The 24,147-nt window shown below is 38.3% G+C and overlaps 1 protein-coding gene across 1 annotated transcript in view; it reads left to right on the forward strand.

The window, feature by feature from the left end:
* Hmt-1 (ABC transporter ATP-binding protein/permease Hmt-1) overlaps nt 1–24,147 on the forward strand; it is a 239,560-nt gene that overhangs the window by 46,817 nt on the left and 168,596 nt on the right. The window contains exon 4 of the mRNA XM_067140389.2: nt 9,257–9,398. Coding sequence (XP_066996490.2) covers nt 9,257–9,398 — 142 coding nt within the window. The remainder of the gene's footprint in view (nt 1–9,256; nt 9,399–24,147) is intronic.

Consider the following 24,147-nt stretch of genomic DNA (forward strand, 5'->3'; position numbering starts at 1 on the left):
CTCGCTGAGAAAAAAATTTAGGGGAAGGCCTAAAATGGAATTCCCAAATATTTATGTTATTAGTGGTCCTATCTTAATGAAAATCCTTGGCAGGTTCGATCCTGGCTCAGTCCGGTGGTAATTGAAGGTGCTCAAATACGACAGCCCCGTGTCGGTAGATTTACTGGCACGTAAAAGAACTCCTGTGGGACTAAATTCCGGCACCTCGGCGTCTCCGAAGACCTTAAAAAGTAGTTAGTGGGACGTAAAGCAAATGACATTATTATTAATGAAAATCGGTATGCAGAGTCAAAGAATAAGTCGCTATAATTTAGGCCATAAATAATTTTATTCACTCTGCATGAAATGATAGTTTAGGGGAGAGCCTAAAATTTAATTCCCAAATAATTATGTTCTTAGTGCTCGTATCGATAAATACTACGTATAAATAATACGTATTAAATTTCCGATCATTTATGTCTTATACATTGTTACTGTACCGGCTATGATCACAGAGATATTAATGAATTTGGATTTTTGTTACTAAGTCCATATCAGCGCTGAGTCATGAGAAAATGGGTAAACAGGATTTAATGAAAATCGGTATGTAAAGTCAGAGAATAAGGAACTACAGTGTATGCTGTAAATAATTTTATAAGATGCCCTAATATCACAGAGTCGAAAGAAAACTAAATGTCAAGGACTACAATAGGGAAAGCTCATAAAATTTATCAACAATAACATTACATTGACCATTGTTTTTGTGATGTGCTTTGTGCTTTCTGTTGCCACTCATCTCTGATAGACAGGATTACTGCTGCGGACCGAGTATATATATATATTTTTTAATTTGCCTTACATCGCACCGACACTGATAGGTCTTATGGTGACGATGGGACAGGAAAGGGCTAGGAGTGTGAAAGAAGTGGCCTTGGCCTTAATTTGGGTACAGCCCCAGCATCTTCCTGGTGTGAAAATGGGAAACACGGAATACCATCTTCAGGGCTGCCAACATTGGGGTTCGAATCCACTATCTCTGGGATGCAAGCTCACAGCTGCGTGCCCTTAACCACACGGCCAATTCGCCTGGTTGTACCGAGTGTAACAGTCTGCCTGAATATTGGTGGGAAGTAGCTGGGGAGTTAGATAACTTTCTTCTTTAGCATGACATTCCTCTGGTTCATAAATTTTCTGATACTACTGGTACATAACACACTGGTTCATCATAGCATTTCAGCTATTCAGTCCCCACTCTGAGGCACTGATTGGAATGAGCAGTGTGCATATTTAATGGAATAATGGCAGATGAGTGTTCACGGATGTCTGCGGCCTGGCCATTCCAGTTCTGGAACTTTGGACTGTTGGATCGGCACCGTAGTACTATTTGTTAAAAGTGAGAAAAGTGTGGTTTTTCATTTGATTGAGTATTTTATATGATAACATTGCTTTTAATCGCTACTTTCCTACTGACGTTTCTGTAATGACCTATGTTGACTTCAGTTAGGAAAGCCACAAAGTCAGTCTTTCTGAGAATCCCGTAGCGAAGCACGGGTACTTCAGCTAGTTTAAGAATAATCAAAGATTATTAAATTGGTGGAAAGGTGGAATTTTTTAATTTGTTCGTTGAGTTTTTTACATACTAAATTCCACCACAGACCAATATGAAGTTTATAACATGTAATAACGTTCTGTCTAAAATTAGATGGCACGTCTATTGTATCGTACATCTTACACACTGAACAGAATAACCTCGCTGTGCTGGTTTCTCCTAAGGCAGTCGGTAGTTTTGAGGGTATGTCATCACTTCTATATGCCTTGTTTCTATGTTGGTCTCTCTAAAAACTCTGTCATATTTGGACCTTAGAATTGGGTCTCCCATCCCATCACCATCAACAGACTCCCCTTGTTCAAGAACCTTACATCTGCTTCTTTTCCTTGATGCAATTGTTGGATATGTTCCTGCCATCTTTCCACCTTGTCTTCTTTCCCTAGAAGTGGTCTTCCATCTGAACTCTTAATATTCATACACCTAGATTTCTTTTCTCCAAAGATTTCCATGATAATTCACATGGCATTTCATGGTCAGGGTCCACGTCTCCTCATGGGAAGATCTTGCAATCCAGCACCTGGTTTCTGGATCTCTGCCTAAACATAATGAAGTCCTTCCAGTGTCTCCAGGTCTTGTCCACGTACGCAGCCGTAGTTTGCGGTGTTTGTACCAAGTAGTAGCAAGGACTAAATTGTGATCAGTGCAGAAATTAACAAGCCGACTTCCTCTTTCATTCCTCTGTCCCAGTCTGAATTCTCCTACTGCATTACCTTCGCTTCCTTGGCCTACCACTGCATTCCAGTCTCCTATTGTATTTAGATTCCTGTTTCCTTGTACATATTGTACCAAATCTTCTATCTTTTCATATATTCTTTCGATTTCATCATCCACTGAATTAGCAGGCATGTAGACCTGCACTATTGTGGTAGGCATTGGCTTGGTGTCTGTCTTAACAACAATAATCTATTCACTATGCTGGTCGTAGTATCATATCTGCTGCCATATTTTCTTATTCATTATTAAACCGCCTCCTGTATTTCCCATATTTGTCTTTGTGTTGGCCCATGGTATCCCCTGCCTGTCATAAGAGGCGACTAAAAGGGGCTCTTAGGGGTCCCAGCTTGGGACCATGGGTTGGCGACCATGGAGCCCTTAGCTGAGTCCTGGCATTGCTTCCACTTACTTGTGCCAGGCTCCTCACTTTCATCTATCCTGTCCAACCTTCCTTGGTAAACTCTTGTTCTTTTCCGACCCCGACAGTATTAGAGCATTCAAGGCCTAGGGAGTCTTTAATTTTCACGCCCTTTATGGCCCTTGTCTTTCTTTGTCTTGTACTTCATTTTTCAAAGTATCAGATCCTTTCCTTTTCCTCCCCCCCCCCCCTTCTCTCTCTCTCTCTACCCCCTTTGGGCAGGGGACGCAGGTATAGACTACACCCACAGTATCCCCTGCCTGTCGTAAGGGACTAAGGCGACTAAGGGATGATGACATTAGAACCATGAGATTACTTGTGATAGTACCATTACGTGCGGAACATGATGTGTCGACGTTACTTGCAACTAGTACCACCTTGCGAGGGTCTACGTTACATAGGAGCAGTACCATTCTGTGTGGAATATTATGGGTCTGAGTGTTGCTTGTTTTAAGAGGTTGTCATGTGTATCCCACTGGTTCGTTCCACTGTGTTCAGTATGGTCTGTGTTACCTATGAGCAGTTCCACTTTATGTGCAACACCATGGGTCTATGTTGCCTGCGGTTAGTACTACTATATGAGAAGCAACACGGCTTTGGCTGACGCCTGTGATTAGTACCACTATTTGAGGAAAACCATTGGTCTGTGTTGCCAGAGAGTAGTACTGTTACGTGAGGAACACCATGGGATTGTATTGCCTTTGGGCATTACCATAATGTGTGATGCACCGTGGGTCCGCATTGCCTGTGATTAGTACCACTATGTCAGGGACCCCATGAGTATACATGAGCTGTGATTAGTTCCACCAAGTGAGGAACACCACGGGAATACCGGCGCGCCCGTGATTAGTACACCTACGTGAGGAGCAGCATGGGTCTGTGTGCCCTTATGTGCGAAACGCCATAGGTTTGTGCTACCTGTGTGTAATGCTATTGTGTGTGACATACCATGGGTTTACGTTACCTGTGATTAGTACCACCATGCGAGAAACACCATGAGCCTATGTTACCTGTGATTAGTGCCACTGTAGGAGGAACACCATGGTTCTGTTTTACTAGTGATTAGTACCATTGTAAGGGGCTGGTGACCAGGATTTTGGACTCCTTTAGATGATAAGCATCATTCCAGCAATTAAGATATTGTGAATTGGATCCACTGACAGTTTTTGTTTCACAATTATTTTCTCATCACCATTTGTTTTAGATTCTAGTCATTGCATACATTTCAAAGTTTTAATTTGCATTTCCTTGCACCTCATACCATTAGGGGCCGATGACCCAAACAACAATCATCATCATCATCATCATCATGATTTTGTGTTGGTAATTCTGTAGTCACCTGATCAAAAGCCCTGCTCTTCCTGCCAGTGTACTTCACTTATATGAACTACACCTTACTTTGGTCTATCCTTTTACCTTTTCAGATTCTCTTACTTACCACAACGATTGAAACTTCTAACATCCTACCCTGCGATTTGCAGAATGCCTGTATTCATCTTCCTGATAATTACTCTCTTTCATGTAGTCCCCACCCGGAGATCTGAATGGGGGACTATTTTACTTGTGGAATATTTTACCCGGGATCAAACCATCATTAGTACATTATCCATTCATACAGAAAGAGAACTGCAGGTCCACAGGAGTTAGTTACAGCTGTAGTTTCCCGTTGCTTTGATCTGTGTATCAACAGTATCAACATAGCTAAGTGATGTTAAATATTATTACAAGGCCATATCAGTCAGTCATCCAGACTGCCACCCTTGCAAGTTCCAAAAGGCTGCTACCCCTCTTTTGCTGAACCATGTGTTAGTCTGGTCTCTGGAAAGATACCCATCCAATATGGTTGCACCTATAGTTTGGCTACCTGCTTAAATGGGACACACAAGCCTCCCCACCACGGCAAGGAATCCATGTTGGTGAACTCTGACACCTTAATTATTTTTTGTTAAATTATTTCATTGTTAATGAGAAAAAAAATTTTTTCTTCTTCTTCTTCTTCTTCTTTTATGACCACATAGGATCACTTTAGTCAGTCCGTCGTTCAGGTCTCTTTGAAGGGATTGTTCGGGCTTTGTGGTCCTCCCAGTACTTCTTCAGACGCTCCGATCTTCGTGCCCTTTCCTCAGTTGAAAATGTGCGTGTTGTTGGTTTGTTTTGTGTAAGGGTAAAGCGGAGGTTTGTATTCTTGAGTTTTGTATTCAATTTTAACTTATTTGTGGTGTCTTCTGTTGTAAGGCCTATTTCCTTCAGATCCTCTCTTACTTCTCTGATCCATTTACATCCTGTTGTGGTATTTTTTGAGATGAGATTGTGTTGTACTAGTTGTTTCAGAAGTCTCGAATCCTGCATTCTCATATGTCCAAAGAATCCCAGTCTCCTCTTACGCATAGTATCTGTAATGGGTTCTAGCTCTTTGTACACGACTTTGTTAGGTATTAACTGCCACTGTCCATCTTTCTGGTATTTTTTGTTGATGCAGGTTCTTCCAATCCTCCTTTCAATTTTCTGAAGTCTGTCAGTCTTTGATTGTTTATTCAGGTAAAAGAGTGTTTCTGCTGCATATGTAGCTTCTGGTTTTATAACTGTGTTGTAGTGTTTTATTTTTGTATTTATTGATAGACATTTCTTTTTGTAGATATCCCATGTTAATTTTTGTGCTTTAGCTAATCTATTTGTTCTTATTTGGATTGAGACTTTTTCATTTAGGTTATGTGTTATTACTTCTCCAAGATATTTAAATTGTGTTACTATTTTGATTTTATTACCATTTATGGTAACTTCATTTAGCTGTGTTGGTTTTTGTGGCATAATTTCTGTTTTTTCAAATGATATTTTGAGGCTAATTTTATTTGCAATGTTTTGAAGTTCTGATATCTGGGTTTTTGCTTCTTTTATGTCCACTGCTAGTAATGCTAAATCATCAGCAAAACCCAGGCAATTTGCTTTGATTTTTCGGCCAATCTTTGTTTTGGGGGGACATTTCCTAAACCATTCCCTCATTACCATTTCTAGAGCACAGTTAAATAATAGTGGTGAGAGCCCATCTCCCTGCCGTAGTCCAGTTTTAATTTCAAATGTATCTGATGTTTCACCCCTAAACTTCACTTTTGATTTGGTGTTGGTGAGAGTCAATTTTATCATGTTTATTAATTTGGGGTGTAGTCCAAGGTGTCTTAAAATTTTAAACAGAGATTCTCTATGGATGCAAATTAAGCTTTCTTTAAATCTACAAATGTTATCACCATATCTCTGTTTCTTCTCCTGTTATAGTCCATTATCAACTTAAGACTCATGATCTGATCAGGACAGCTCCTCCAGGGTCTGAAACCTCCTTGATATTCTCCTAGTTCTTTCTCAAGTTGTAAACTTATCCTGTTAAGGATGATTATTGAAAATATTTTGTATGTTATGTCTAGGAGCGAGATTCCCCTGTAGTTATTAGTGTCGGTTTTGTCTCCTTTTTTGTGCAGTGGATGAACGAGGGCTATTGTCCAGTGTTCTGGTAGTTCTTCTTTAATCCAGATAGAGACAAGTTGTTGATGGAGGGCAACTTTTGCTGATGTTCCTGCATATTTCCAGATTTCCGCAAAGGTCTGATCTTCTCCTGGCGCTTTGTAGTTTTTTAATTTATTCAGAGCTTGGTAGACTTCCTTTATTGTGGGGGGATTGATGTTCTCTGGTGATGTTTTTATCGGGGTGTTGGTGTCCAAATGAAGGAGTTCTGTAGGTTCCTCACAATTTAAAAGCTTGTTGATATGTTTAGCCAGAATTTCTGCATTGTCTTTATTGTTATGGGCCAGCTTACCATCTCCATCTTCTTCAGTAGGGTCGGGGGTTCATATTTTTGGAGCTGCTTTCTGAAGGTTTTGTAGTAGTTCCTTGATTGAGTTTTATTGAATTGTTCTTCAATTAACTGCAGGGTGTCCTTATGATGTTGTCTTTTTACTCTTCTTAAGACTTGGGGTAGTTTCTTTTCATTGTTTTACTAGCTTTTGATAGGATATTTCTGTTTTTTGGGACTGATGTAACAGCCATGCGTGATGTCTTTTCTCCACTGTTTCATCACATTCATTGTTCCACCATTGGTGTTTTTTATGTGGTTTAATTGGAGCCAGGTCTTCTGCAATTTGTTTAAGGTTGTGTACTAAGTCTTCAAGTTTATCTATGATTTTTATTTTTTCAGTTGCTTTCTGGAAATTTTTGTTGTTGATTAGCTGGGTAGGATCTATTTTTCTTTTAGTTTTAAGGGCTTGCTTTTGTTGTCTCCTCTGGGGAGTGAGTTTAATTTTAATTTTAACTATGTAGTGATCTGAACCTGTGTCTATTTCTCGGAGGACTTTGACGTTATAGATCTCTTTGTGGTGGTATTTGTCCATGCAGACGTGATACAGTTGCCATTCTCCTTTAGTGTAGTCAGGGTTTTTCATGTTTTGAGTTTTTGAGGTTTCCTCTTAAAACATGTAGATTTTGAGATTAAATTATGGTTTCTACACAGGTCAACTAGTCTCTGTCCATTTTTATTTGTTTTCTTGTGTGCTGGCCATTTTCCGATGATGTCACGGTATTTTCTTTCTCTGTCTAGTTGAGCATTGAAGTCGCCTATTAATAATTTTATATGGTGTTTGGGGATGTTATCTATGGTCTGGTCCAATAGGTCCCAAAATTCTCCTGTTTCCTCCTGGTCTTTTGAGGAGTTGTTTTTATCATTAGTGGAAGTATGGGCATTTTATTAGATGCGTTTAAGGTGAGCATTGAGAGTCGTGGAGACTGTGATCTGAATTCCTGAACTGAGTTTATTATTTTAAGGCTGACCAAAAATCCTGTTCCAAATTGTGGGACATTCTTCATCACTCTCTTACCGGGTATACCTTTATAAAGTCTGTACCCTTGAGATTCCAAGGCATCCTGGTCATTGTTTCTAATTTCCTGTTTTATTAATATAAAAGTTGCAATTGATTTCCAAGCAAGGGTCAAAACTTTAGGAAGGGCATCCAGCTGTAAAAAATAGGACAAAGTCCACTCGTGCAACACAGTTCTCACTTGCATCCCCACTAAGGCGTGAGACACTTGGAGGAATGAAAAAAATTATTATGATATTATGATAAAAACCCAGATATCAGAACTTCAAAACATTGCAAATAAAATTGGCCTCAAAATATCATTTGAAAAAACAGAAATTATGGCCCAAAAACCAACACAGCTAAAAGAAGTTACCATAAATGGTAATAAAATCAAAATAGTAACACAATTTAAATATCTTGGAGAAGTAATAACACATAACCCAAATGAAAAAATCTCAATCCAAACAAGAACAAATAGATTAGCTAAAGCACAAAAATGAACATGAGATATCTACAAAAAGAAATGTCTATCAATAAATGCAAAAATAAAACACTACAACACAGTTATAAAACCAGAAGCTACATATGCAGCAGAAACACTTCTTCACCTGAATAAACAATCAAAGACTGACAGACTTCAGAAAATTGAAACGTGGATTGGAAGAACCTGCATCAAAAAAAATACCAGAAAGATGGACAGTGGCGGATAATACCTAACAAAGTCGTTTACAAAGAACTAGAACCTATTACAGATACTATGCGTAAGAGGGGACTGGGATTCTTTGGACATATCACGAGGATGCAGGATTCGAGACTTCTGAAACAACTAGTACAACACAATCTTGTCTCAAAAAATACCACAACAGGATGTAAATGGATCAGAGAAGTAAGAGAGGATCTGAAGGAAATAGGCGTTAGAACAGAAGACACCACAAATAAGATAAAATTGAATACAAAACCCAAGAATACAAACCTCCGCTTTACCCTTACACGAAACAAACCAACAACATGAATATTTTCAACTGAGGAAAGGGCACGAAGATCGGAGAGTCTGGAGAAGTACTGGGAGGACCGCAAAGCCCGAACAATCCCTTCAAAGAGACCTGAACGACGGACTGACTAAAGTGATCCTATGTGGTCATAAAAGAAGAAGAAGAGATATATAACTTAATTTTGTGTTCAATAAATTTGCATTCTTTGAAAACATCATATTGGTATGATGTTTTTTTTAGCCCACTGTATAATTATTTTTAAGTTAATGTCTTGTAACTGTTTTCCAAATAATACCTGATTTCCAGATGTCTTTCTTTCTTGTGCTGATCTGCATGCCAAAATTATTAGTTTCGTAGAAGTATTTCTTCAGCGATGTAATTTCTTCGTCCTTGAATTTGTTGTCATTCAAACATCGCAAGTAAACAGATATGGAGTTACATAACTTTGATGGATGTTAGTACGAGCACAGTTTTGTACTTTACACCAATTTTTCCCCTGATTTAGCTATTTTAGCTTGGGCATTCCCATGTAAGAATGTAATTAGTTCAATGTCGGCCGTCTTGTTGGAAAGAGATGTTTATCGAGGGTTTTAGTTCATTTACAGTGGCTTTCTGACTGAGCATCAAAAATGTAGCAATTTATAATGAGTATGTATGTTTAATTCGTCACTAATATTCTTACAATGCTTCTGATTATTCATAGGCTCGCAGACAAGGTAGAGATGGGTCTCTTTGTTCTATGTTATATTGCTTGCCTGCTGATCTTCATCCTTGGATTAAAAGCTCCTGGAATATGGAAAGCATACAATTTCTTTCCATCAAGCTATGATCATCTCACACCAGAGGTAAGCAGAATATTATTACATGAATGAAGATTGGAAATTTACTTCATTATAAGATACAGTGTAAGTTTCATTATAGATATTAAGAATATTGTATTATTCCTTTGGTAAGCATTATGGTTTAGAATAAAATGCATATATTAAAATTGTTTTGATATATATATGTTGCATATTTAGAAAGAATTTTGTGGTATCTCATACGTGTGCAACTTATGTCATGGGAAGTGATTAGCTAAATATGCTAAGTCCCTGAGTTCAAACATGACAGAAAAGAGCAGCACAATATCTTAGAGATTTCTTGGTTATTGAATATGCAGAGGTGTGTAAATTGCCCTAAGGGCTGCTTGTCACTTTGTTAACATAATAGAACTAAACAAGTTTATTGTACCAGTATAGTTGCGGGACTTAATTCCGGCACCTCGGCGTCTCCGAGGACCGTTAAAAAGTAGTTAGTGGGACGTAAAACAAATAACATTATTATTATTATTGTTATTATTATTATTATTATTATTACCAATATAGTTGGTCCGTTATTGGACATTATAAATTTTCCAGTTAACTCATTCCTGGTTGCCAGCGTTTTGCCCCAGTGTGCTAAGTTGGGCATCAGTTGGTAAATGGCACACCTACCAAGGTGCATGGCTAGTGCATACCGTGGAGACTACTGCGTAGTCTACTTGGAGCCACTGGCAGTGCCAGTGCACTATGAGATACTTTCTCATTTTCAAAAATTGATGCCTGCCTGGCTATCAGATGATACAGGTGTTGATTCCCATAGGGAACCAGAAATATTTGTCCTGGCTGAGTAAATTTATAATACCAATATAGTTGGTCGGTTATTGGACATCATAAATTTTCCAGCTAACTCATTCCTAGAGGCACCTGTTTGTATTGAAATTTTTTGCCTAATTTCATCATTTTTAACAGCTATTTTGGTGTATTTTTAGCTATTTTTATTTTATTTTGTCAATAATTTTGCTAAATTTTATTTCCAATTTTCAGCAATAACAGATAAACCAAGAACTTAGTTGATAACACATTTGCAGTATAACAACATTGTATTTTTGCATAAGTACAGTAGAAGTCCGTTATAGCGAGAATTCATAACAGCGAAAAATTTACTCGCTATAACGGATTGTCGTTATATCCGATTTTTGTATAAAAGTCGGAAAACCCTTCATGCACTTTAAAATCGGTAGGAAACGGCAATCAGTTTGTTCAAAACTTGCGTTTCCGTAGATGATATCCACACTACGGCTTACTTGTTTGTTATTTTTCGTAATCCGATAGTATGTGAAAGTGTATGTTTTATTTCATTCTGAAAAATATATAGTACCGTATATCTCCGAATCCAAGATGAACCCCACATTTTCTTTTAAAAAATTGAAATCAGGCTCAAAAGGAAGTTTGTAAAATCATATGAATGCCTTGTCTTACAGTAGGCCTACGCATTTTTAGACTATTTTTAGACGCTGAACATTGACTTTCGTCACACCGTATTTCTTTATTTTTGGCAGCTGCACAATTATTTATTTCCGTGGGTTTAAGGACCATTAACTCAACATTGGCATCATAATACTGAAGAGAACTCGTTGAAAATTTTCCGGCAATACCTATTCCATGCGTCTCTACAATACAACGATCCATCAGGAAATTATTCTTGCTGTCTATAAAACTGTTACTTTTACGCAGCGTCAGATATAACCGGCTGCCGCTACATGCACGTCTCGCTTGCTGGGTTCGGCCAAATTCAGCGACTAGCGATGTATTGGCCTAATCGCGAACGTTGAAAGTCAACGAACGAGTTTATTGTGCCACGGTATGGTCATTCTGCCCTTGCGTTTTTCGTGCACATACCTCACTATTTCATCTTCGACTTCTTTAAAGCGTCCTTGTTGCGGACCACTGAATGCATTTTTTGTACAGTACGCATTTTTTTAGCTCTTTGTCTTCACGCTAACGCCAAATATTGGCTTTAGTTAGGCCTATGCTGTATTTTCTTGCGGCTGCACAATTATTCTACATATCCGTGTATTTAATAAACATTAACTTATAATTGGCATCATAATATCGACTAGAACCCGTTGAAAATTTGCCGACAATACCTTTTCCACGTATCTTTACAATTCCTGCTGTCTATAAACCTTAATTTTACTAAGCGTCAAGTACAATAGACGCGTTATGACTCCGCCACTGAGTAGCCATGGCTTTTCTAAGAATTTGAAGGGCCGCATGCTTTGATGCCATTCTGCAGATTTGAGAAACACACAGGCTCTGTACAACCGGTTGTCGCGGCTAGCGATGTGTAGTAAAGAGTAATACTAAATTCCCATGAAGGGAATTAGATATTTTTCCACCAATAGAGCATATCAAAAATCAGATCAAAAATTGGATGTATGGCTTTTCAGGCGTTTGTCAATGAGTTCTGTGCGCGTGTGAAAAGAAGCAGCGTGGTTACCGCGGTAGTTGCCAGTGGTATCCATTAACTTACTGTTAGGCCGCGAATGCAACAACCCTTGAGTTTTCGCATGTGATTCTGAGGGAAAAAAAGTCTTGGATTCGGAGAAATACGGTATCACTCCAGAGATTTCTGTGGCAAACACCTCAGCTTTCTTCTTCAAACAGCGTCACCTAACCTAACCATATATGTAGCCTATCATGAAAACATATTTGAAACGCATGTAGATAAATTACGTGTAAATAGCCGTAACTAGACGCGAGAAGATATGAAATATCCTCTGAAATCAGCGATGTACTCTGCCATATCTTGAGGTGTATCACATTCTTACTTAATTTCCGTATATAACATTAAAATTAAGATATCGTTTACTTCAGTCTTTATTTTTAACGAGTTAACAACTGCTATCGGCCACGTTATTTATGCATTTATTACGAAAACGTGTTTTCCTCTTTCATTTCGAATTTTCTTTAGAGAACAGCAGTCAGTGGGTATTATTAATAAACTCCAACATCGCCTTTGAATGTCAACGAGAGAGCTTGCAAATGCACAAAGTGAGAAAACTATACCTTATCGAAGATGATCGATAGCATTTTGTTGCAAACGTTTCAGTTTTTTTATTCAAACAGCATCACATATCCTAACTTAACCGTACAATACGTATGATGAAAACACACTTCAAGCGCCAGTAAAGAAATTATACCTTTCCCGCTATAAATTTTCATAATAGCCTTTCCGTAATTTAACCAGACGCGACAAAATATAAACTAACCTCTGAAATCAATTAAGCACTCTGCCATATCTCAAGGAGTATCCCATTCTTACTTAATTGCAGTATTTAGCCTCAAAATTAAGCGGTCGTTTAGTCAGCCTTAATTGTAACGAGTTAACAACTGTTATCGGACACGTTATTTACGCATTTATTACGAAAATATGTTCTCTTTCATTTCGAATTTTCTTTACGGAACAACTGTCGACGGATATTACTAATCGACTCCGACATCGCCTTCGAATGTCGACGAGAGAAATCGCTAGTGCACATAGCGAGGAAACGATGCCGAAGGTAATCGATCGCATGCAATATCATCGCTGGGGTGCATAAATATCGGTAACGGAAAAAATTGCGCGTGCTTAATCGCTCGTAATAACGGATGCACCAGTGATATGGTTCTCGCTGTAACCGTAGGACGATACTCAGTTTAATATAGTAATTTTGAAGGGACAGAAAAATGTCATCGCTATAACGGATTTCTCGTTATGTCCTACTCGCTATAACGAACTTCTACTGTATATATACTGTACATGAGTTATGCTTCTGCTTAGGACACATACAGTATTACACATTATATCAAAGCATGGAAATTTGAAAAAATTGTATCAGCTGTCACTTTAACAAGTAGGGCCTAGCCTAAGTATATACACATCAGTCTGAAAAAGAGAGAGATACCATGAGTTCCATATTACTGGGAGTCAGAGCTGTTCTCCTGTCAGACATTACATTACAATATGTTGAGAATGCCCTCTCACTATCAGCATTACTGACTGATCACAAAGATATTCTCCAATCTACTCAAAACTTTTAAACTAAGAGTTCCACCCGTGATCACGGGAATAGGGAAGAGTTTAGCTTTAGTGGGTTCGTCTTCTTATTTCTGTTTCCAGAATTACATGTATACATGCTTCAGTGTATTAAGGAAGATGTGTTTTGTCTGTACAACACATTGGTTCAAAGCACTAAGTTCCACTGCCCACCAAATTCAGTTTATGAGCCCAGCACTGCATGTGTACTAACCCTTCTGAAACTAAAATCCTAACTGCGTTTATGCACTTGCCTATGTAACGTGCTGAATCTGAAGTTATAGAAACTACAGTCTGGTACTGAATTTTAAGTCTGTGAATTACATTCATAATTACTTGTGAACAGCATTAGCATTTGCAATAACTTTCACTCCCCCTACAAATAACTTCTGAACTATTGTGATTTATGAGTTTCATTTCCATATTGACAGATTACACATATACAGATAAGAAAGGATTTCCACGTTATCAATACTGTTTATTGTAAAAAAAAAATTTTTTTTTAATCTTACAGTACCGGTTTCGACCTTATCTGGTCATCATCAGCTGAACATAGTTTTGTACCCTTACATATACGTTAGGCAATAATTGACATTATTCTGTCTAAAGGGAGATGCTGTGAGGAAACAACATATCTGAATGTGTCCAAATTGGGCATGCTAAATGTAAACTGAATATGAGTTATCATTTAGGGTACGTGGGTATAAAACTGTCTTCTTTAAAACTTGGAATTTGTCTATGCAACCTATTCTAATGCTTAAATCTAAGTTGTATATACAAATACAATGAACACATTAAAATACACTGAACACATTAAAATATATTAAAATAACATGTGTAAAAACACTTCATAGGTTTGAATATGCGTGTCTTGCGTATATCTTCATTTGACTCCCGTGTTTGAGTTTTTATCCATAGTTGTGCATCAATTGGTGCTTGTGATCGTGGGTAATGATGTGGGTCTCTTAAAATGTCCTATTATTTGCTAAAAGATGTCTTCATGTGTACATATAATAAAACACTTCCGTTGTTAACAAGATTCGGTTTATGTGGATATGTGCAGCTCTGCTGTAAGTGGAGTCTTGTTCTTTAAGTTAAAAGCAGATGATGTGGTCCTGATCATTCATGAGTTGTTTAATATTAGTTTATGGTGGAGGCTCCTTCCTCATCTATACCTGTGTGCTGGTGTTACAGTTATCTGTGAAAGATAAAATAAAGTGTAAGTAATGAATTGTAAATTGAAGGAATGCCTGAGGGTGTGTGCTAATATGAATGTGTACTTACTATTGTTGTCGTGGCTGGGTTGCGTTCGATCTGAGAGCTTGCCATGTACTACTTCGCATTCACCTTGGGCTTGTATCTGCTGTTGTGACAGGAGTAAGCGGACATTGCGTGTGACAGCAGCATGGATCAAGCCGGCGCTACTCGCAGTGCTGCCAGCTTAGACCATGTGGTGAAGAGTGTCTTAGATGAGGTCGTCAATTTGTCGGACTTTCTCGAAAAACTGGTATAAGCAATAGCTAAATTTTAATACCAACATGGTAGTTGATCTGAAGAGGCAATTAGAAAATAAAGAATCAGAAATTAAATTAAGAAAAAATTTGAGTGCTAAGTGTGACAATTTGGAACACTATAGTAGGAGAAATAATGTCTGGGATTTTGGTGTGCCAGAAAGTGTAAATGAAAATTGTGAAGAGTTCTGAATTTTTGTACAGCAGTGGGTTCTGATGTTACTGTGAATGACATAGATCGCTGCCACTGCATAGGGCCAAAATCCCAAAGAAAAACCCAGCCAGTTATTGTTAAATTCACGTCATATTACCAGCAAGAAATATTAAAAAATAAAAGGATGTTGAAAGGATCACTTACCACAATTCACGAAGACCTCATGGCGACAAGATTATCCATCCTGAAAGTTGCGATTGAGCATTTCGGACATTTCAGTTGTTGGTCGCATGAAGGAGGCGTTATTATTAAAACCTGACAGATCAAAAGTTTGTGTGTGCCTTTAAGTGAACTTCTAAGTGCATGAGTTTCAATGGTAGCATAGTTTATAATTGCTGAATACTGTAAGCTCTCCTAGTCACCCTTATCGTAAGTCCCAATTAAAATGATTCTGCTTTTATGTATCCTCTGATTTTCTTTGTCTCTCTGCCTTGTTAACTTCAGTCTTGTATTTATTTCAGAATGTGATTCAAATTTGACTAAAATGTTACAAAATTTGCACTACAGTTTAACAAATCAAATTAAAATCCATTGAATTTAATCAGTTGTTTACAGATTCTGGCTAACCACAGCAAAGCTCAAATCATAATTTTACTGGTGATCTTTAAATTTTTATAAGTAAGTTGGCAACGTTTACCACCGATGTCATTCATCTCTCTGGCAATAGTAACTGTTTTTTGCATTCCAATGCCAATGTCCAGCCTTAGCCCCAAAGTCAGCAGCATATACGTTTAATGTGGCCTTGAGTGACCAGAAGAATGTATTGCCAGTAGTTTACTTAAATGCTCAGTCTCTTGCTCTGCAAACAAAAATGGATGAATTAAAAAGCTGTTTCAACACATTACAGGTGGATGTTATTTTAATGAGCCAAACGTTGCTCAAAAGTAAATAATTTCATCCTACCAGGTTACCGACTTCTGAGATCCGATAGAGGAAATAGGAATGGTGGTTTAGGGGCATATGTACTTAGCCATTTAAAACCGAAAATCATCTGTCAGTCATCTCAACCATATGAGCGGAAACCAGAATATATGTTTTTTGAAATTACCATGCTGAGTATGAAGTGTTTATTGTGTGCTGTACACTGACTGAGCAAATGTCATGGGATAGCGGAGCACTGATGTGCAGGTGTGTTGTCTGCGCACCACACGCCCCCTGTGCCAGCGGCAGTTGTATAAGGGACCTTGTGAGCAGTGGCTGTGCATGTGACAGGTGTAACGTGGAACGTCGTCGTGAGCTGACACCGTTCGAACGGGGTATGGTGGTCGGTGCCTGACGGATGGGAAGTGCGATTTCGGAAGTGGTGTGGGAATTCGGCTTCACATGATCAACCGTGTCCAGGGTGTATTGTGAATGGTTGAATGCGGGTGTCACCGTCCACAACAGACGAACGACCGGCCGTCCAGCCACCCTCGATGACCGTGACCGGCAACATCTGAGATGGATTGTCAATAGTGACAGACGGGCAACCGTGCAACAAATCACGGCTCAATTCAACACAGGCCATGCTAGACACGTCTCCCAGTGGACAATCCGTAGGATCATGGGTTCTCTGGGGTATGGGAGCCGGTGCCGCGCATGGGTGCCACTGTTAACCCAGCGTCATCGGGCATAACGACGCGCATTTGTCGCCAGTCATCAGGGATGGACACTGGAACAGTGGCGTAACGTGATATGGTCAGACGAATCACAATTTCAACTGCACCATGCCGATGGGAGGCACTGTGTATGGCAGACCACATGAAGTGATGGATCTCTGCTGCCTCGAAGGTGTGGTCCAGGACGCTGGTGTCTCTGTTATGGTTTGGGGTGCATTTTCCTGGTATGGAATGGGCCCCCTAGTTGTTCTGGAAGAGACTTTGAATGAATGGTACGTGGTATGTTGAGTTGCTCGGAGACCATCTCCACCCATTTTTGGCCTTCCAGCGCCCAGACGGTTCTGCGGTGTTTCAAGATGATAATGCGCCGCGACATCGCTCCCATGTCGCCCGGGAATGGTTCCAGGAACATGCAGAGGAGGTCCAACGATTGCCATGGCCACCCAGGAGCCCCGATATGAGCCCTATCGAGCATATCTGGGATGTCCTGGAACGCAGGCTCTGTGCCATAGATCCTACACCCACGAACAGACCAGCATTGGTGGCCGCTCTGCAAACGATTTGGTGTCAGCTGTGTCCAGAGGACTATCAGGGACTTGTCGACTCACTTCCATGGCGTCTCACTGCAGTTCACAGGGCCAGAGGAGGCCCCACACGCTATTAGGTGACTATCCCATGACATTTGCTAAGTCAGTGTATATAGACCACCAAAGGCAGAACGTTTGCGACTTAGGAGACTTAGTGAGATGATTGCTCTCATATGAGCATGTGATCATTATGGGAGACTTCAGTATGAATCTTTTAGACAGTAACTCAGTGGAAGCAAAGCATCTATTATGTACATTGAACTACAGACGGACACCAGTCTCCGGATTTTCAGTTCATGATGCCATTTTCATATCCTACTCCCTAGAGGTACCTAAAGCAAAGCCCAGGTACGTTACTCTACGAGACTACAGTAACGTAGACAGTGATGCATTAATGGCAGGCGCGTATTTGAGACCTTGGCATGACATTACACAAATGACGAATTTTGATGACATGGTTCACACTTTTAATGATCTAGTGTTAGATTTTTGATAGACATGCTCCTTTACGCATAATAACTAAGAAAGGAAAATCCCCGCAGCTAAATGAAGGCATTAAACGTTTAATGACAAAAAGCGATGCAGCTCACCAAAAATACAAATGCAACACAGCGGAAGACAAATTTGACGACTACTGGAAACTTTGTAATAAGACAAAAGAGGAAGTAAGATACGCTCGACTGCGATTTGCACATAGTTTGATTGTATAGGGCACATGACCTGACTTTTTGTGGAAGGCAGTTAGAAACTTTTGTGTAAATACATTTGAAAATAATTAAAATCCGGATATATCTCTCGAAGAGCAGAATGATTATTTTGCATCGCCTTGCATTGCATCGGATCAAAGTGCAAAACAAAATGTTATTGTTGAGAAGTATAACAATGACATGGACGAAAGACAGACAACATTAATGGTCCTTCTCGATTTCAACAAAGCATTTGATTCTGTAGACCATGATTTGTTACTGTCAAAATTTTACCTATCATGTTTTTCAAATAGCATTTTAAACTGGATGGACTAATTTTTACATGGTCAGCAGCAATGCGTTACTAACAAAGGTGGCCAATCTTCTTTGTAACGGACTGTGGAGACAGGAGTTTCTCGAGGTTCTGCACTAGCACCACCTCTTTTTTTTTTTTTCACTGTATAATAATGATCTCTCTAAATCTCTTAAATATAGCAAATGTCACATATATGCAGACTACGTGCAGCTGTACATTGGTTGTAGACCGGATGACATTTTAGAAACAGCGGAAGAATTAAATTTAGATCTCTAATCAGTAAACAAGTGGGTAGTAAATCATGGACTGTATCTCAACCCTGACAAATCCCAAACAATCCTTATAGCCAATCCAAGACTGTTGTCCGAAGCAGATCACGCAACTCTTCCATTGATACGGATATGCAACAAAGACATACCTCACAATGAGAATTGAGGAAAGGTTCAACCTGTTCCATACTAAGTTAGATACCTAGAAAATGTCAATGCCATTAAGTATAATAGGTTTTCAGCAATAGGCCAACATATCCATGACTTAAAACATAATTTCAGTACCATAGAACAAGACCTAGAAATTCTCAGGAACATAAACAAAGGCCCTTTGCTCAACGTTACGGAAAACTGTTTTATTCATTTAGACCAATTTTCAAATCCCAATCTAAACCTCAATGAAATATCAGAAAAACCTACTATTCTTTTCGACTTCCTAATCAAAGTCATTAGAGGCATCAAATCCACAAAGAAGAAATCGAATGTGAGACGAAGGCAGGATGATAGTGTTAAGCTATTAACCCTAGTTAAGAATTGCTGGTAAATCTAAAACACTGAATGTAAGTTGAACATTAAAGCTTGAAATTTTCTTCACCAAACGAAAACAAAAAATAATTCATGCAGTAAAGGGTTAAAGATGAGAGTTACAAAACTAAATTAGGGCACAGCACTAGCTGCAAATGGAGGATTGTGGCGCTGTTTGGTAAATTTCCAAAGGCTTGCGGACTGAACGCTGAAAAGCATAACAGTCCATAATGATGTATGTATGTATGTATGTATGTATGTATGTAGCCTATGTGATATTCCATGACATATCAAATTTCAGTGGGGACAGGAGATAATTTTGTCTCTTCCTCAAATGAATAACATATCTATGAAAAGAGACAAGTTTTTCTTCATAATCTTTCAGCATCCCCAGGGACTTTTGCTGCCGAAGAGAAAGTCCCTTTCTTTCTGTGAATTGGATAATTCACCCATGGCTCCCTTCAGTTCCATACGGCGAATACCCTACTTTGTCGCTATTTCTTGTGTTTTAAATTGTAGCATTTGTTGTGAAACACCATAATCATCATCACGTAAACATTTCACATACTGAAGCAGTTCATTTTCAACCTCTGGAAGCTTTCCGCTTTTCTTGATTTCTTAGTGTTTTCAAGAACAACATTCTACTTTTGCCAGTAGTGTACATTAAACCCTGTCATATTAAGTTCTCTTCCCGCAGTAAGAGTACCATGTTTCTCCGCAAATAGAATCACTCTGTTTTGGTTTTTTTCCCTTACAAGTTGCTTTACGTTACACTGACACAGATAGATTCTTATGGCAACGATGGGATAGAGCAGGAATAGGAGTGAGAAGGAAGCAGCCGTGGCTTTAATTAAGGTATAACTCTTGCATTTGCTTCATGTGAAAATGGGAAACCATGGAAAACCATCTTCAGAGCTGCTGACAATGAGGTTTGAATCCACTATCCCCCTTCTGTAAGGTCACACACAGATGCATGCCCCTAACCACACAGCCAACTCGTTCGGTTGCTCAGATTTTAAAACTTACATAAAAGTTTAATACTTCATAACTCGCTTATAAGCTGGAATGCAAATTATGGTATCATAATACACTGGACTTGGTCTTATATCTTAACATCTCGTGCATGCAAAATCAAAATCACTTCATTTGCAAATTAGGTATCTACCTCGGTGGCAAATGATACACAAAAATACCATACTGGCGTACTGAAATAGCAGCCATTTGAACAGTGTCACATTCCATCTTGTTCGATAGGCCAGAGAATATCTTAGGTTTTGGAATTAGGTACCTGTTGCCTTTTACCATAAAGATGAGAGAGCTGCGGTGACTAAGATAAGGGGAGGATTACGGGAGACAGTTCAACCGTGAGCTGTGAGCAGGCATGCATGCCGTAGGGTGTACCTTGTTGTATTTATACTGACACATTAAGAAAGTGGGAATTATTTAGCTTCCTCAAGTCCATATCAGAAATTAGGGTGCAAGATATACTGTACGTAAGTAAATACAGTATTACTACAAAATTCAGATTGAAAAAGTGGATGGAATTCAAGGAAAAGAAGTATAATGTTTGAATTTACTCCTGATAACTACTCACAATCTCGGCACAACTGTCTAGGGGTGTGCAGCAGCATTAATTTGTAGTTACTGGGATGGGCAAAGATCCCTTGTCGAACAGTGTTTCTTTGAACTGTACCTTTGTTAACCCCTTAAGTGGGTATGACGTCTTTAGACGTCTACAGTGGGTATGACGGCATTAGTCGAAATTTATCGCGTATGTATCTTGATGGTGAAGGCATACGGCGTGTCCATGGAATCTATTGCATTAGTTGATATGTTTTCCACGAGATCACTCTGTGTATTGTTTTTTAGAGCTGTCACAGCTTCATGAAATGCATTTGTTTTGGCGCCTTGCACGAAGTTCCCGCGCAGCCATTTATGTCGCGAAACATGGCTTCCAAACGTAAAGTAGATCGGCTTGATTGTGTGGGTATTTCGACAGTTTTAGAAGCGGAGGAAACATCATACTGGTGTCCTGACTGTGAAAAGGCTTTGTGTGTAATCCCTTGTTTCCGCCTATATCACACAGATAACAATCTACAAAACCTATAATCATCCTGATTCAGAACAATGTAAATAATGTTAGTAACACATTTGGATTCATAACAATGTAAATAATGTACATAATGTTAGTATCACGTTATTGAAGAATAATAATTACTATCGTATTAGATTAAACTAATTGTGTACACATTTATGAAGGAAATATTTAAATATCACAAAGTGGGGAAAAAGTACCCACGGCAGGTTACGCATGTGGAGAATTTAGTACCCAGTTAAGGGGTTAAGAATTGAGGGTTTGTAAATGCATTGAGCAGTTTTGAGTGTATTGAAATGGGAAAAAAATTTTGAAGGTAGTAGAAAATTGCCACATAGCCATAGTAGGGAAATTGTGTTTCTTGTGCACCAAATTATTAAAAAGCAATGTTGCTAGTGGTAACATACTAAATTTATTGAGAAGAGAAAATGGAGGAAGTGAGCTGCTTGAGAGGCAAGGTTGTGTATGTTCTAACTGGGATCTGTTTATTTTACCTGAAAATATTTTTTGGATGAGTCATGCCTTCATGTGTAACATTCAATTGACACGTATTTTATGTTTTGCCTAAAATCAGATGATTAGCTGTGTTATTCAGGTTATACTTGAGATTACTCCTGAGACACCTGTAGTTATATTTGGAGTCATACCACTAAAAGAAATGTAGAACAAGTAACTGGGCATGTTGGCTTTGCAGTTCATGTCACATACCTGTGAACTTGCATTTGAGAGATGGTGGGCTTGAACCCAAACATTGGTAGCCCTGAAAATGGTTATCCATAGTTTCCCATATTCACACCAGGCAAATGCTGGGGCTGTACCTCAAGGCCACAGCCACTTCCTTCCTAGTCCTAGCCCTTGCCTATGCCTTTGTCACCAAAAGAGCTAAACACTTTAAACACTTGGTAGAGAAAACCGGAACAAGTTGCACAGTGTAAGATGTAAGCAGTAGGCTATTGAAATTTGTATGGATGATATTAATGCTGTATGTTATAGAACTGCTAGACATCATACTTCTTTATTTTTCATATGTATAATAAAAGCTTGGGTAAAATTGGTTTCAGAGTTATCATGGTGTTCATGGTTTGTAGACAGTTACAAGAACATTTTTCTTTTTTTATATGCATGTAATTACAATCAAAGGAGACTAAAAATACAGCTGTGTTACAGAAATCCCTGAATTATATTTTAAACTGAAGATGTATACTGACATTCATACATGAAGATGCATGTGTTATTTTGCAGAACACTATAAAATAGAAAAGCCTTCATTTAATAAATATATACTATAATTTAGTTTGGCTACTATTTGGATTATTTTGGCCCTGGTCTTAGATTGCTTCATCTGCTACGTTACCGCTTAATTATTTCTACAGTATGTATGATGTTGGCTAAGAACTGTATTGCAAAATATCTCCTGTATAAATTTCTTTGTTGGCAATTAAAAGGAGATCTAAGGGAAGAAGTGTACATTATCTGCCAACTTTTAAGAAAGAGAACTTCAGGGATTCTTCTTTTTTTTTGGCAGTTGCTTCTGTGTGAAATGAAATTATATTGGCTGTTTCATCTTCCTTGTGCATCTTTCTCAAATGCCTTCTCAGAATTATTTGTCAGAAAATTTCTCTAAAGCACAGATTAATTTCTGGATACAAGTATTGCTATTCTGATTGTTGTGCTTCTGTTCTGAATGGAGTATATGATAACTCCTTCATTTTATCATAGAGTAATCTCTTGTGCAGAGGATGAATAAGAACAATTTAATATTGTTACCGACATTCCCAAAAACTCATGGAAACTTGATTCAGATATATCATATCTTCAGTTGCATTTGCCTTTATGAATGTGGTCATCATTTCATTGAAAGTATGCATTGTGCAGTATGATCAGCTTACCATTTTTTTTGTATGAAGTATTATTCCTTACTAGGTACTCAATTTATCTCAACACAGACAAATGCTGCTTCTGCGAAGGAAGTAATGGGGTTGCTAATTCTGCTGTTCCCCCCCTTAAAACTGCAGTCAACACCACTGTCCCTCACATACAGAAAAGTGCTAGCTTATCAAAGGAGGTTTTAGTAGATAAGGAAAATAACATTGACGTGCTAGCTAGATGTTTTGGATTAATCTTGTCTTTGCCCAAAACATATACTTGAATAAATTTTTCTGTCTTCGGTTGCTACAGTTTAACATTTGCTGTATAATATTCAGGCAACCAATTCGTAAAACAATATTCAAGTAATAGCAATGTATAAAATACAAATAGCACAAAATACATTTATAATGTACTAAAATGTGATAAATGACTCTGCTTGAATAAGAGAAAATTAATTTTATGGGGACTCTTGAACCAGAGTGAAAAGAATAAATATGGAAATACAGTTGTGAATATGTCTTCAGAATTAATTTGCAGGTGTTTCAATATACCATAACTGTTTAATCAATAGTATTTCATACAGATTTTGAAATCTCTCCTGTGTTTATTCATATTAGTTGCATTTTTAAATTATAATTGACAAATACAATGCAGCTGGGAGATATCCCGGTGGCAGTGTCTGCTTATAATAGTAGGAACGAAATTAAATGAAACCAAAAAATACATAACAACAAATACATGAAAACAAGATAGAAGAAAATTATGGTACATCAGAACAAGAAGTTTCATGAGAACGAAAGAAGAATAAAACAAGCAATACATGAAAAAATTTTTAAAAAATACTAGGCAATTAAAAATGACTTACAATATGTTTAACATACTATAATACAATAAAACGTATATGAATTTGTGTGAATCTTACAAAATATAACATGAAATATTTCATAACACATGCAACGCAATCCCGAGATGTGAAGGAATGACGTTACACTCAACAAACGCCATAGGGCTACGGTAACAGCAAGAAAGGAAAGGAGCACAATCAA

Source organism: Anabrus simplex, chromosome 2 (assembly GCF_040414725.1).
Source record: "Anabrus simplex isolate iqAnaSimp1 chromosome 2, ASM4041472v1, whole genome shotgun sequence".
In the NCBI taxonomy this organism is placed as follows: Eukaryota; Metazoa; Arthropoda; class Insecta; order Orthoptera; family Tettigoniidae; genus Anabrus; species Anabrus simplex.